The sequence below is a fragment of the Caretta caretta genome, chromosome 3 (assembly GCF_965140235.1).
Source record: "Caretta caretta isolate rCarCar2 chromosome 3, rCarCar1.hap1, whole genome shotgun sequence".
Classification (NCBI taxonomy): Eukaryota; Metazoa; Chordata; order Testudines; family Cheloniidae; genus Caretta; species Caretta caretta.
The window spans coordinates 476360-491942 of NC_134208.1; the positions used below are offsets into that span (position 1 = coordinate 476360).

Consider the following 15583-nt stretch of genomic DNA (forward strand, 5'->3'; position numbering starts at 1 on the left):
CAAAGTTTGCAGATGATACTAAACTGCTCAAGATAGTTAAGACCAAAGCAGACTGTGAAGAACTTCAAAAAGATCTCACAAAACTAAGTGATTGGGCAACAAAATGGCAAATGAAATTTAATGTGGATAAATGTAAAGTAATGCACATTGGAAAAAATAACCCCAACTATACATACAATATGATGAGGGCTAATTTAGCTACAACTAATCATGAGAAAGATCTTGGAGTCATCGTGGATAGTTCTCTGAAGACATCCACGCAGTGTGCAGCGACAGTCAAAAAAGCAAACGTGATGTTAGGAATCATCAAAGAATAAGACGGAGAATATCTTATTGCCCTTATATAAATCCATGGTACGCCCACATCTTGAATACTGCATACAGATGTGGTCCCCTCATCTCAAAAAAGATAGACTGGCATTAGAAAAGGTTCAGAAAAGGGCAACTAAAATGATTAGGGGTTTGGAATGGGTCCCATATGAGGAGAGATTAAAGAGGCTAGGTCTTTTCAGCTTGGAAAAGAGGAGACTAAGGGGGGATAGGATAGAGGTCTATAAAATCATGAGTGGTGTGGAGAAAGTGAATAAGGAAAAGTTATTTACTTGTTCCCATAATATAAGAACTAGGGGCCACCAAATGAAATTAATGGGTAGCAGGTTTAAAACAAATAAAAGGACCTTCTTCTTCGCTCAGTGCACAGTCAACCTGTGGAACTCCTTGCCTGAGGAGGTTGTGAAGGCTAGGACTATAACAGGGTTTAAAAGAGAATGGATAAATTCATGGAGGTTAAGTCCATTAATGGCGATGAGCCAGGATGGGTAAGGAATGGTGTCCCTAGACTCTGTTTGTCAGAGGGTGGAGATGGATGGCAGGAGAGAGATCAATGATCATTACCTGTTAGGTTCACTCCCTCTGGGGCACCTGGCATTGGCCACTGTCGGAAGACAGGATACTGGGCTGGATGGACCTTTGGTCTGATCCAGTATGGCCATTCTTACGTTCTTATGAGCCTGATCTCCCTTCTGTAGCTGTAGCTAAGAGGACTCTGGTGATCCTTGGACATATATGCAAGAGTAAGGAGGTGTTATTTCCTCTTCGCTTTGCATTAGTGGGACCACTGCTAGATACTGTGTCCGGTTCTGGGCCCACCCTTCAAAAAAGATTGCAACGAGTTGGAAAGGGTTCAGAAGAGAGTGACACGCAGTGTGGGTCTGCCTGAGTACACAGACGCACACTTGGGGGCGGGAGCTAACGCGCTATCAGTAACAGCGTGGCCAATGCAGCAGCAGGAGAGATTCTGGCTGGACACCAGAGCTCAGCTCCCAGGCTCGCGAGGTTAGGCTGCTACTGGCCTGCAGTGGGCATCCTGCGATTTTTAGCTCCAGCCCCGCTAATGGAAGTCAGTCCCCCCGGGCTGGGAGACCCACTCCCAGCTGCACTGCTGACACCCTGCCTGAGGCCTGGAAAGTGTGCCTCCGAGTGAAAGACTCCAGGAGCCCAACCTGCTTAATGCAGGAGAAGGTTAAGAGGGAGGGGGCTCTTTGGGGCAGTCTACCCAGAGATTCCCAGACTCTAGGCCGGAAAGGAGTCTCATGATTTTCTAGTCTGACCTGCATAACACAAGCTAGAGAACCTGCCTCAGTGATTTCTGCAGCCGGCCCATTACTTCCCATGGAGCTATTAAAAGCACACCCAGTCTTAATGTAAAAAGAAAAGGAGGACTTGTGGCACCTTAGAGACTAACCAATTTATTTGAGCATGAGCTTTCGTGAGCTACAGCTCACTTCATCGGATGTATACCGTGGAAACTGCAGCAGACTTTATATACACACAGAGAATATGAAACAATACCTCCTCCCACCCCACTGTCCTGCTGGTAATAGCTTATCTAAAGTGATCATCAAGTTGGGCCATTTCCAGCACAAATCCAGGTTTTCTCACCCTCCACCCCCCCACACAAATTCACTCTCCTGCTGGTGCTAGCCCATTGATCACTTTAGATAAGCTATTACCAGCAGGACAGTGGGGTGGGAGGAGGTATTGTTTCATATTCTCTGTGTATATATAAAGTCTGCTGCAGTTTCCACGGTATGCATCCAATGAAGTGAGCTGTAGCTCACGAAAGCTCATGCTCAAATAAATTGGTTAGTCTCTAAGGTGCCACAAGTACTCCTTTTCTTTTTGCGAATACAGACTAACACGGCTGTTCCTCTGAAACCAGTCTTAATGTAAAGACTCCAAGCAAAGGAGAATTCACCACTCCCCTTGGTCAGTCATTCCAATGGACAATTGCCATTTTGCCAGGGTGTGAGGTCTAAGGGGGGCAGGGTAGGGGGCAACACAAGAGCTAGGCAAAAGTTTTAATCAAAATGTATTTTTGATGACAGAGGCTTTATGAAGTAAACCAAACCTTTGTGAACAATGTTTTTTTTTCTACGATTTTAGATTTTTTGATTAAATGAGATTTTGTTGCGATTTTTTTTCTTTCTTCTCTTTTTCCTCTGCACATGGTATTGATGAGACTGAAACTGGATACTGCAGCCAGTCCTGGTGTCCACATTTTAAACAGGATGTTGAAAAATTGGAGACCATGCAGAAAATAGCTATCAAATTATTCAAAGACTGGAGAAAACAAGTGAGAGACTTAAAGGGCTCAATCTGTTTAGTTATGAAAAAGAAGATTACAAGGTGAATTGTCTAATTACCTTCATGGGGAGAAAACCCCAAGTACTAACAGGCTCTTTGGTCTACCAGTAAAAGGCAAATAAGAACCAATGAAGCCAAACAAATTCAAAGGAGAAATTAGGCACAAATGTTTAACGGTGAGGGTGATGAGCCATTGGGACAAACTCTCAAGGAAGCAGTGGAGTCTCATCTCTTGATGTCTTAAAATCAAGCCATGCTGCTTTTCTGGAAAATATTTTAGGGGGGAGTTGTGGGATGGGGTAGGGTGTTGGGGAGTTGTGGGGAGGGATGGTATTGGGGGAGTTGTGGAGAGGGGCGGTGTTGGGGGGATGGTGTTGGGGGAGATGTGGGAAAAGGGCGTCATGGGGAAAGGTGGGGTGCTGGGGGAGTTGTGGGGAAAGATGGGATGTTGTGATGAAGGGGAGTTGTGGGGAGGGTTGGTGTTGGGGGGATGGTGTTGGGGGAGTTTTGGGGAGGGGCGGTGTTGGGGGGATGGTGTTGGGGGAGATGTGGGAAAAGGGTGTCATGGGGAAAGGTGGGGTGCTGGGGGAGTTGTGGGGAAAGATGGGATGTTGTGAGGAAGGGGAGTTGTGGGGAGGGTTGGTGTTGGGGGGATGGTGTTGGGGGAGTTGTGGGGAGGGGCGGTGTTGGGGGGATGGTGTTGGGGGAGATGTGGGAAAAGGGTGTCGTGGGTAAAGGTGGGGTGCTGGGGGAGTTGTGGGGAAAGATGGGATGTTGTGAGGAAGGGGAGTTGTGGGGAGGGTTGGTGTTGGGGGGATGGTGTTGGGGGAGTTGTGGGGAGGGGCGGTGTTGGGGGAGTTGTGGGGAGGGTGGTGTTGGGGGAGATGTGGGAAAAGGGTGTCGTGGGGAAAGGTGGGATGCTGGGGGAGTTGTGAGGAGGGGTGGTGTTCGAGGTGGGTGTTGTTGGAAGAAGGTGGTATTTGGGGCAATGTGGGCAAGGGGTGGTGTTGGGGGTGTTGTGGGGAGGGGGTGTTGGGCAAGATGTAGGGAAGAGGTGTTGTGGGGAAAGGTGCGGTGCTGGGGGAGTTGTGAGGAGGGGTGGTGTTGGGGTACTTCCAGGGGGGTGGTGTTGGAGACATGTGAGTTGCAGGAAGGGCACAGTGTTGGGGGATGGTGGTGTTGGAAGAAGGTGATATTTGGGGCCGTGTTGTGGGCAGGGGGTGGTGTTGGGCACAGTGTTGGGGACACCCCCTCAAACGATGCCTGTCTCTCCCTGCAGCGGTGATCGCGCTCTTCTGCAGACAGTATGACATTATCAAGGACAACGACTCCAACAACAACAAGGAAAAGACCAAGCCATCCTCAGAGCACAGCACCCCGGAGCGACCCACGGGGGGGCTCCTGCGCAGCAAGGTAACAGGGGGAGCGGGTTACTGGGGGATGGGGTCTGTGTGTGCTAGTCACTGGGGGTGGTCGTGTGGTAAGAGACCTCAGATTTCTTAAGACAAGGAGCAGTTTGGGGCAGGGACTGTCTCTTAGTATAGTCATGGGCAGCAGCCAATGGAAGGGATCCCCGACCCCCATGGCTCTTTGGAGTTAACCCTGGTAATAATAAATATGGGGTAACGGGGCTCCTTTGAGGCTGCCAGTTCTGTTGTTTGTTTAGTGAATTTTAGTCAAGAACAGTGTGGCCGGCACAAGGCTCAGAGGGTGATAATCTCCACCTCCAGCCACAGCAAGCTGCCTGCTCTCTGATACTCATTCTTCTTTGATTACAAGGCCAGAAGGGACCACTTGTGATCATCTAGTCTGACCTCCTGTATGACACAGTCCGTATGACCCCATATCAGCTTATCCATTAGTCTCTTGGGATTGATATCAGGTTGATTGGCCTATAGTTATCCAAATCATCTTGCTCGCCCTTTTTGAATACTGGCACAACACTAGAGTTCTTCCAGTCATTTGGAATTTCTCTAGTGGTCTGAGTTATTAACAATGAACACCAGCAGCCAGAGATCCTCAGCCAACTCTTTTTTACTCTTCTGTGACAGTTCTCATAGCCTGAGAGCTGATTTTAAAATGTTTATCCCTAATAGATGATTTTTAACATTCTCCCCAGTTACTGATGGCCTGGAAAGAACTTCATCTCCATGTGATACAAGCAGTTGTTATCTGTCTGTCTCAGGGTTTCATACAGCTGCCCATCACCACGTATCTGAGCACCTTCCACCTGAAACTCCCAGCAATTGCCCAGTCCCTAGAGACTGGGGTAGCTGGCTCGTCTCATTTTGGGGCAAAATCTCCATTTGGAGAGGGATTTGGGGTTTTTTTTTTCCCTAATGTTATTTTCTCTGTGTTGGTCAGTTGGGTTTCTTAGGGGCGTGGGGGGCAGTGCTGGTGGGTTGGGCTTATTGGGGAGGGAAGGGGGGCAGTCAGGGGTAGAAGGGAATGGTAGCAGTGGGTTGGATGGGGAGGGGGCGCAATGTTGTTTATCTGCATTTTGTGCAGGGAGTCAGTTCACCTTGAAGTGCTTTAGTCTCTATTGAGTCTCAAGTTTTATAAAGAAACCACGAGGAGAGGCTAAAGCCAGAGCATGGCACCAGGCCGGGGAGGCGGGGTGTGCGCCGCTGCTCCGCCCGTGGCTGGGGTGCACCTGCACTGCTTGGCCCGGCGGGCGGGGGGGAGGATGCTGCCACTGGGCTCATGGAAGAGGGGAGCACACCCCCCACTTGGCACATCGGTGGGACTCTCAGAAGTGCTCAGTACCCACAACTGGGACCAGATCTCCGAAAGAGCTCAGCACAGCGGATCCCTGTGGCGCTGGGCGCGCTGAACCCAGGAGGAATCTGGTCCTGAGCATTTTAGAAAATCCGGTCTTAATGCTGATTTTTCTCTTGTAGAAAAAGTCTCTATCTGTCAATATCATTGAGGTGTGAGCACAGATCAGCTCTGGATCCGAGGGCCCTGGGAATGCTGCCAGAGCCGAGGAAGATCATGGGATAAAAGGACAACACCAGGCTGCCAGCCTGCAACCCTCAGCATGCAAAGACTTGTTTTTCAGAAATTATGCTTCTTCCGAGGCCTTCTCCCCATGAGGGGATCTGCATGGAGACCGTTTGGATGATGCATGCAGAACTCAGCCTCACACCTATCATGTAATCGCCCATGGGCCGCTCGGGAGTCAATGGGGAGCCTGGAACAGCACCGAAAGAACAAACAGCAATATCTGGATTTCAAGGGATGCGGGAGCCTCCTGCTGATGCAGGGATAATGTCATGGAAGTGGGCTCTCATGGCCCTGTCTCTCAGCAGCTGTTACGTAAACGGCAGTGTGTCCTCATGTTCACGCCTGTTACAGCCTTAGGTATGGCCAGACCTAAGCCAGGCTGCAGACATAGCTCCAATCACCAGAGAGCCCTAGAAGGGGCCTAGCTCTCATTCAGCGCGCCTGGAGCCTCAGAGGGATTTTCTGTTTGTTTACGGTCCCAGAGAAGTGCCCACTTTCCAGCCCCCTAACCCTGCAAGCCTAGACTGTGGGGCCCACGGAGGTGGAGCAGGTGCTAGCTCAGGAACGGCTGCCAAGAGAACTGATCGGAGCTGGGGAGGTTTTCGCAGCACTCCCCAAAGTCTGGAGTCTGAATTGCAGGATGGCCCCATGCCCCCTGCAGACATGCCAGAGATGGTATTCCAGCCCAAGGAGGCAGGAGGTTGGCTGGGTCACTGAGCTGACTTCAGCTACTGGCAGCTCAGATGAGCTTCCATCCCTTCCCTTAGTATGAATGTGACCACCCCGGGGAGGTGAGAACCTCAGACCAGGAAGGGCCAATGCTGCCTTGTGCTGTGCCCAGCAAACAGCAAAGCAGGGCCTTGCTGCAGAGACAGCGGGATGCAGGGGAGAGTTCTCCCTATCACATCTCACGCCTGCCCAGTTTGTAGGGCAGCAGGGACGTACCCAGTGCACATAAAAACATATCCCCTGCTAACTGCATTGCCTGGGAGGTCTCCAGGTCACGGTTCAGCTCTGGGTGTGGGAGGGAAATCTAGCACATGTAGCTCTGACTCCTCTCCTCCTCTGCCTCTGGCTCCCTCGGAGGCTTCCAGCATGCAGAAGCTCTGTTCCAGCAGCCCTGGTGCAGGCTACATAGAGCCAGAGTCTGGGTCACTGGGAAACACCCACAGGCCCCAGAGAAATGTGTGTGGCGGGGGAGAGAATACCGTGCTGAATCCCCATGCCCCTGGGGGGCAAAGGCCTCAATGCAAACTGCCTGTGGCCCATCTGCCTCCGCCATCAGGCAAAGGCCTCACCACAGGGCCCTGCCCCAGCCCCCTCACTCTGCCAAGGCCTCACTCTTGGTGCCTGCCCCAGCTCTATCCTATTGCTCCTGGCATTGAAGGCTTCACTGCAGGCCCTGCCCCGCTTGCAGCGTGGTTTTAGGTTGGGTCCCTCTGGAGTGTGCGAGGGGGTAGTTCCTTTACACACCAGTGCATGGCCTAGAAGGGGTTGGTCTCCATCCCTGGGGAGATGCTGCTGCTGGAGAGAGACTGTCCCAGGGCTTCCCAGACACACAGCGCCTGCTCTATGTAGGAGACAATGGCGTCAGAGTCTGTGCAGGAGAGCCATTCCTCCTCCCTAAGATGCAACTAGGAAATGTGCTACTCCAGCCCACCCCCATCACATCACCAGCCCTGAACGTGGCAGAGTTCTCCCCCACCGCAACCCTTTGCAGCCTCCTGTGCCCTCAATGACTGCCTTGGACACGGCCATGACATACAATTTCCAGGCCACCTGGAATCCCGGAGTTAAATCTCTCTGGCAACAGGGACCGGGTGGGCAGGATTCTATGCCTGAGTTATTCAGTGTCCGTTCAGTCACAACCCCAGCCCGGCGAGCTCACAGACTCTGGTTCAGCGGGTCTTTACAGCCTGAATCCTTGCCTGTGCCTCAGCTGTCACGTAGGGGAAACGCTTCCAGTCCGACAGGGCGATAGTCCCACTCCTGCCGCACTCCCCACGGCTCTCTGGCTGCAGCTGTTACTCCTTCCCCCCAGAGCAGGCAGTGCCCCCGGCCCAGGTTCCCATGGGAGAGGGTGGTGTTTATTCCACTAGGCCCTTCTGCTGGAAAGGAGCTGACCCAAGCAACTTGGAAACACCAATGAAACCCACCAAGTTCTTGTACCCACCAATTAACCCTCAAGTTCAGGGCAGAGGAGTATCCAGGGCGGTTAAAGCTGAACACCTCCTGCTAGCACCCAAACCCCAGGGTCCATGTGGCATCACCGTGGAGTGAATTCTGTCATTTGGAACCAGCATTGCTCCTAGCCAAAAGGCTGAGGCCAAACCAACCCCAGCCTCTCCCCCCCATCTGCCTTCCTCCATCAGAAGAGAACAGAACAGCCTCCACTGGAGGAATGACAGGTTTGTAGCCTGCTCCCCCAGGGGCTGGGATGCTGTCTGTGCAGCCCCAGGGTTAATGAGAATCACAGGATCCAGTGTCTTCCAGGGACTTAATCTTCAAGCAACGCACTTTCAGGACTCTTCCCTCCAGGTGCTGCTCGGCTCCTGCCACGGGCACACCGGGGGCAGGACAAGTGACTCCCTGTGGCAGGGTCTTTCCAGTAAAAGTCTCTGGCTCAAAGGCAGAAGGGTCGCTGTGGTGGCTAGTCCAGTGTGTGCACAGTGCTTGCGAGCCAGCTGCCCAGGCTGAGGGACAGACCCACTAGCACAGGATGGGATGGTGCTGGCAGGCTGGGCAGGGGAACAGAGGAGACACAGAGGTTTTGATGCAGGGCAGTGACAATGGCAAAATGGGGGACAGCAGAGGCGGTACTGGAGCTGAGGGATGGGAGTCCCATGGGCTCTGCTCCTGGATTTTTCTTCAGCTCTGCAACAGCTGGCTCCTGAAAGAAGAACGGCCTCCCCTTCCCAGCAGCTAGAGCGTCTCATGCTCCCACCAGCCACCTTCAGCACAGACCCGCTCCTGGGGGCACGGCAGTTCTGGAGACAGCACACTTCTCCCCTTGGGGAGCAGGCCCTCCGCCATCTGTCCATGCCCATCAGGGAGATGGCCTCTGCTTCTCTCCAGACAGCATGGGCAGTGACCAGAACTGCTGCCTGGCGGTCTCTGCTGATGGCTGGAGCCCAGCGACAATGCTGTTCCTGGCTGAGTCACCTGGAGAGAGGGGATCTCTCCCTCCCCTCACACCCCCCCCCCCCCGGTCCTGTTGCATGCATGCTCACTCTCACATATATGCACAAGAAGCTGGCGGCCCACCCTCTGCTGTTCTCTTGTCATTTGCCAGATCAAAGTGTGCTGGTGATTCCTAGCAAGCGTAGCACTTGCTATCCCATCCTACCCCACACTTCCCTTGCACAGGACATCAGCCCAGGCTGGGTCCCTACTGGAAGCTGCTGCCAGGAGTCCCTATTGGGGAAAGTGATTCACCCATTGCCCCCCCTCCCCTAATTGTCCCATTGCTCTACAGGGCCTTGAAGTGGGAGAATTGACCCTCTGTCTTTGCAGCTCCATGGCACTGGTTGGGGCTGCCTGACCATCTGCACTTGGCAGAACAGTAGTTTGACAGAGAAATGGGGCTGGCGGCTGAAGAGGGAACAGCAAAGGCCTTGTTTGCTCCCAGGATGGAGTCTCAGAGAAAATGGCAGCAAGAGACACAAGATGCAGGATCCAGAGCACAGAGAACAGAAACCTGCACAAGCTGTTCTCCTCATGGGCCAGGAGCAGGGCTCCTGCATCTGCGCTGTTGGGAGGGGAATGCTGGAGGACACCAGAGGGCAGAGGGGATGGAAGGGCTTAGAATCTCCTGCTGGGACAAAGGGGCATGCACACCAGATTATACCAAGTGCAAGCAGAGGGAGGGGGCATTAGCTTGTGTTCCTAAAGGGACCTCACTTAATGAGACAAGTGTGGGGGGGTGGAGCCTGAACATCCCACTGCCCCCAGAAGCCCCTGCTGGTAGGGATCACTTGCCCCCTTGCTGTCTGGGACTAGGCCTTTTGACCCAGGCTTGTGGCCCGTGCTTTCACAGTCCTGTCGTGGAGCTGGGGTGGACAGATCACACAGAAGAGGTACTGGGACCTACCACTCCTTAGCATCGCCTCAGAGAGCTGGTGCCTAGTGGTGTGGCTGAGGGCAGGGACCTTCTCCTTACCGTCTCTTTGACTGTCTTCATCCCAGGGTGACGTGTCATCATCTGCTGAAGCTATTACTATCACTCGGGCAGCAGGGGAGGGAGCTTCCTGACACGGGGCAGGGCTGAAGGTTTAAAAACCAAACCAAGTGGGTAGCAAGGTGCACGAAGAGCCACTGGCCTGCTTCCTCAGTAATCCTTCCCCTCCCAAACTCAGAGGGACCCAGGAAATCTATGCTAGAGGCCGCAAGGACAGAGTCAAGCTTACAATGTTAAAAAACTCATTTTATCGCACTCTACAAAGGTGGCATTTTCATTTAAAAACCAGAGATTTCACCACATGACAGTGAGAGTTTGAAGTAAAGGGTGTGGGGGCTGCAGGTGTCAGAGCTATGAGGACCTCCACCCCACAGACGCAAGGGGAGCAAGCAGAGCCCACGGCTTTGTGCCCTCTCTGGGCTACAAGAAATGGGTTCTCTGGGACTACCAGCAAAGGGGTGTGACACCTACACAGAAGGAGAGAATAACCCACTTATGAATCTGTGGGCAGCACCCTCTGGCCTGGCTAGGCTGGAATTCAGACCAGATGCTCAGAGGACTCCCTCCTGCCCTTAAATCTAGGACTTCCCTAAGAAGCAGGAATCTGCTGACCCTTATCCCAAAGGAGAGAGGCAGTAAGGATAAAGGGCTTGCAGGGGGCATCATCCACACAGTCCTTCAGTTCACACTTCCATGCTTCAGCTACAGGAAAGACTGGAGCTATGGGTCTCTTCTACACAGAGCAAACACAGCAAGCAAGAAAACATGTGAGCCAGAGAAAACTGAACAATGCTCTGGACTCTGTGTGACTGAGAGTGCACGCCCAGCTAACAGCGGTGAGCACCACTGTGCACTGAGTGTGCTTGGAAACTCATGCCCAGCTAACCATGGTGAGCACACTGGAATTCATGCCCAGCTAACAGTGGGGAACACCCATATGCATGGGGCAGTCGTGCTCAGGAACACAACACGGAACACAGCTGCCCTGCATATGCTTGGTGCTGAGTGGTGCTCAGCGCGGTTTGCTGGCTAACGCATTTTCTAGCATGCTGCATTTACCCAACATGAGGATGAGGCCAAAGCCCTGAGACAGCTGTGCCCCAGAACCAGACAGCAGAGGAGGGAAAGGCCTTAATTGAGTTGCCAGCCCAGTCAGTACTGGGAACCAGCAGCACCCTTGGTCATGGGGTCAAGCCCAGCCAGTGCACCAGGGAGCACAGGGAGCTGTTCTGAGGCCCACAGGGCTGGGTGGCCCCATCTCACCAATTCCAATTGACCATTACTGGCACCCTCCATGAATAGGCTGAGGAGTAGGCAGGCCATGGATGCTGCACTCCCTTTCTCCCGCTAGTGGAAGTCCCTGCTGGGCTGGGTGGTGGCACAGAGCAGGCCAGTGGGTGTGGGTTGCCAGCCCTGCCACTGCCTGGGCTGAGCCTAGTTGTGGGGAAGCCCAGAGGTTGTTGGCATGGCAGCTTCACTAGTACAAGCAAAAATGAACATACAAAAGAGTCAAAGAAACCTGCCTGGCTAAGTCCCAGGAGCAAAGCAGGGAGAGCTGCCAGCTAGTCCAAAGGCACAGGGCAGAGAGGAGAGCAATGCCTTAGGCACAGTGTGGGGAAGAGATGCTCCTTGGTCCATGTTCCAGGTGCCAACTGGTCTGAGCCTCAGGCACAGAGAGGGCTCTGACTGGTTAACCCATTATGGTGATATATAAACACTGGAAGACTGACAAAGCCTCATTAGCCTGTGGAAACCTTAGAGGATGGTCCCTTGTGGCAGGTGGGTGCTTGGCCTCCAGTGCCCCCATCCCATTTCATCCTGCTGTGTTGGGGGCATGCCAGGTGGGGCCCAGCTCTGTGGTAGGCGCATGATGGACGAGCTGCCTCCTGGTGTGGGAGACACAGAGTCTGAAACACAAAAGGGCATGAGCCCCAGAGCTGTGAGAGGATGGCTGGGGGGATGGGGCCAAGGGAGGAGACAGGGGGACGGGAGAGCAGGCAGAACTTGCAGGAGCCCTCTGGGTTGGGCCTATGAGTACCCCCGGCCACACTGCACCCCGGAGCATGTCTCTACAGGGAAATCTTGGGTGGGAGCAGAGGAGAAGAAATACGACAGAAAGCCCTTTACCTGCTGTGTCTTGAGTGCCCTCCTCGGTGCAGCTTGGAACAAAGAAGAGAGCACACATTACACCCTTCCGTGAAACAGGACTGCGGTGGCATCTGGCCATCAATGCCATGGGCACAACAAATACACAGGTCCTAAACCCATGGAGAGTCTCAGGCACGTGCAGGGAGCCCCACGCACTCGCCAGGGCAGATAAGATGAAAAGGCAATGTGTTGTTCACTGTAGCTGATCAGCCTGTGCTGTGACCTCCTCAGATCCCACAAGCCGAGCTGGCTCAGTGACAGCACCCAGTCCATAAGAACCACCACACTGGGTCAGACCAAAGGTTCATCCAGCCCAGTATCCAGTCTTCCAACAGTGGCCAATGCCAGATGCTTCAGAAGGAATGAACAGAACAGGCAGTCATAGAGTGATTCATCTCTTGTCATCCAGTCCCAGTTTCTGGCAATCAAAAGCTAGGGACACCCAAAGCATGGTGCTTCATCCCTGACTATCTTGGCTAATAGCCATTGATGGACCTAAACTCCATGAACTCATCTATTTGAACCCCGTTATAGTTTTGGCCTTCACAACATCGCCTGGCAACAAGTTCCACGGGTTGTTTGCGCGTTCTGTGAAGAAATACTTCCTTTTGTTTGTTTTAAATCTGCTGCCTATTAATTTCATTAGGTGGCCCCTGGTTCTTGTGTAATGTGAAGGAGTAAATAACACTTCCTGATTTACTCTCTCCACACCAGTCATGATTTTATAGCCCTCTGTCATATCCCCCATTAGTCGTCTCTTTTCCAAGCTGAAAAGTCCCAGTCTTTTTACTCTCTCCTCCAGAGAGAAGGGGGATTGTATGAAGCACTGCACTGCCTCACAGTTACAATTTATCAAGGTTTGTGATGGACTCGCCATCAATGGTAATTTCTAAATCAAGAAATTATTGTGGGGCAGGTCTCTGGCCTGTGTTATACAGGAGGTCAGATTAGAGGATTAGAATAACTCACAGACAGACATGGTCTGCAGGATCTCCTCGTGCACCGGTCACTGTGGTGGCTGGGCAGGTTATTTCGGTCTCACAGTTCCTCCCCATCTAGTGTCATAAATGTGGTATCATCCCCATTCCTCGGAGAGCTTTAATGAAGACTCTATATGAGCCCGGACCTCACCGCAATCTCTGGGTCGCCAAATGCACAGACTCTGCTGGGTTAATTATCCTTCAGTCGGGGCTCAGGGCACCGACTGAGCCATGTTCCTGGACAAGACAATCTCAGGCAAGAGTTTTGGAGCTATAGTATCAAAGGTTTCCCCAAACTCCAAGGAGTGCCCTCTTCCCCACCTTCAGGGTGCCCCCTATCTGCAGGTCTTCCCCCCCGACTCCATCATGGCTCCCTAACTCTGCACATTCTGTGACTAATTTAAACAATCAAACCAATGTGGCCTGTTGAAATCTGTTCTTTACAAGCTCCCGCCCTGCTCTGGCTGCACCGGCTTTCATTCCTCTTTAGCTTCCTCACTACCCATAGTGCAGAGAATTCTGCTGCCCTGCCCGAAGAGTGCATCTCTTACTCCTGAGGACATTCTGCACCAAAAAAATAAAAATTCTATGCCAAAAATATAAAAATTCTGTGCACAATATTTTAAAATTCTGCAAAATTCTGCAGAAGTTATTTGTCAAAAAATGTGGAGGATCCAGTATAGCATTGGGGAGCACAGGTCACTGGCTGCACAGACATTGGAGATCACTGTGCAGCTCCCCCCAGGACACTGACTCAGCAGTGAGGCTGCACCCAACCCTGACACAGTGCAAGGACCCAGCCTGCCCCAGAAACACTCCAGGGCAGTGCCCCTCTGTGCCAGGGTACCAGGTGTGGGCGGGCAGGCTCAGCAAGACAGGGCACAAGTGTGGAGGGGCTTAGTGTGGGGGGGATCCAGGTGGGGGTTGAGAGGGTTCTATGTGGGGCAATCTGGGTGCGGGCAGCTCAGTGCGGGATCTGGGTGCGGGAGGGATCTGGATGCACAGGGGCTTGTTGTGAGGGGTTCTGGGTGCAATGGTAATGGGACTTTGCAGGGGGTCCAGGTGGAGGTGGTTGGGGCTCAGTGGGAGGGGTCTGGGTGTGGGGGGAATAGAGCTTGGCAGGGGGGTAAAGGTGTGAGGGGGCTCAGTGGAGGGTCCAGATGCAGCTGGTTGGGGCTTGGTTGAGTGCGGATCTGGGTGTGGGTGGCTTGTCAGGGTGATCCAGGTGCAGGGGGAGTGGGGCTCATCAGCAGGGGGGATGGGTTCTGAGTGCGGGGCTGTGAAGCTTCATGGGAGGGTCTGGGTATGAGAGGGGTCTGGATGCACAGCAGTTGGGTGGATGGGGGAGCAGCTCCCTGTACAGGGATCCCACCCCCTGCAGTTGAGGAGTGATGGGTGCAGGAAGTGGGGCGAGGGGGCGTGGTTGCAGAGCTTCCTTCAGCTTGGGGAGAAATCGGGGGGTGGGTCTGACCCAGCCCCAGATGCCATGCAAGGGAAGAGGAAGTCCAATCCTCCTCAGCCCAGCCGAGACTAGCAGCTGAACCTGGCACAGGGTAGGCGCCACCAGCTGGGTCTTCCCCAGTCCCGCCTCCTGCCCCACAATGATTTACCTCTCTGCCAGCTGCCCTGGGCCCCCGAAACATACTGCTGGGGAGGGTCACATGACCAGTCTTGTGGCTTCTCTTTGCTTCCCTGTCAGAAAGTAATTTTTCTGCAGGGAAGCAAAGAAATCTGCGGGGGACATAAATTCTGTGCATGCACAGTGGCGCAGAATTCCCCCAGGAGTAGAATCTCTGGGGCGTTAGCATTCAGCACTGCTCCACAGGGACTTCTCCAAAGGAAGACGAAGCCACAGAGACAACCTCTCTTCCCCACAAATGTTTGTTTCAATGCAGTTCCCCTTTGATATCTGACTATGCCAGTAAAGCTAACGGCACCCCTGGAACAGGCTGGAGCAGGACGCACAGCTGACATCTTCACAGGGAGGAGAAATTGGAGCACTCATCTCATCTAAAGACAGGAAATGGCCCCACCTCCTCAGGCTTCAGGATAGCTCTGGGCTTGGGTGGGCCCCGCTATCCTATGGTCACCTACCCAGAAAAGGCTTCATCGAGATCATCGTCTTCCTCCTCCTCCTCATCTTCCTGGCAAATCAAGAAAGAGGAAAGCTTCAATCCCAATAGATGACTCCGTCTGGGGTATTGCTCCCACTCAGCAACATGGCCCCAATGACCTTGCCACACCTCCTACATGCAGGCTTGATACCCCGGACACACCTCCCACGCGCGGCCCTAAGCTACAGGACAATAAACCCCTGAAGCTTTGCACTTGAAAAGGGCACTGTCTTTTCCTGGGAATCAGCATGGTGAGAACATAAGAAAGGCCATACTGGGTCAGACGAAGGGTCCATCCAGCCCAGTATCCTGTCTACTGACAGTGGCCAATGCCATGTGCCCCAGAGGGAGTGAACCTAACAGGTAATGATCTAGTGATATCTCTCCTGCCATCCATCTCCACCCTCTGACAAACAGAGGCTAGGGACACCATTCCTTACCCATCCTGGCTAATAGCCATTAATGGACAACCTCCATGAATTTATCCATTTTTTTTAAACCCTATTATAGTC

At 53.0% G+C, this 15583-nt stretch overlaps 2 protein-coding genes across 10 annotated transcripts in view; one reads left to right on the plus strand and one right to left on the minus strand.

Moving 5' to 3' along the window:
* The window catches only part of FNDC4 (fibronectin type III domain containing 4), a 46897-nt gene extending 38617 nt beyond the window's left edge, over positions 1 to 8280 (plus strand). Inside the window, exons 5-6 of the mRNA XM_048846203.2 lie at positions 3926 to 4059; positions 5547 to 8280. Coding sequence (XP_048702160.1) covers positions 3926 to 4059; positions 5547 to 5582 — 170 coding nt within the window. The 3' untranslated portion in view covers positions 5583 to 8280. The remainder of the gene's footprint in view (positions 1 to 3925; positions 4060 to 5546) is intronic.
* Positions 8281 to 10054: 1774 nt separating this feature from the next.
* Positions 10055 to 15583, minus strand: part of LOC125634859 (low density lipoprotein receptor adapter protein 1) — a 31465-nt gene continuing 25936 nt past the window's right edge. Inside the window, exons 7-10 of one of the 9 annotated variants that reach the window (XR_012667509.1) lie at positions 15052 to 15101; positions 12947 to 13032; positions 11957 to 12328; positions 11619 to 11736 (exon numbers count right to left, since the gene is read on the minus strand). Coding sequence is in view for 5 of the 9 variants with exons in the window: in XM_048846197.2 (XP_048702154.2) it covers positions 11585 to 11736; positions 11957 to 11988; positions 15052 to 15101 (234 nt within the window). In the remaining 4 variants the exon portion in view is untranslated. The other 8 variants (XR_012667508.1, XM_048846198.2, XM_048846197.2 and 5 more) reach the window with 8 other exon arrangements.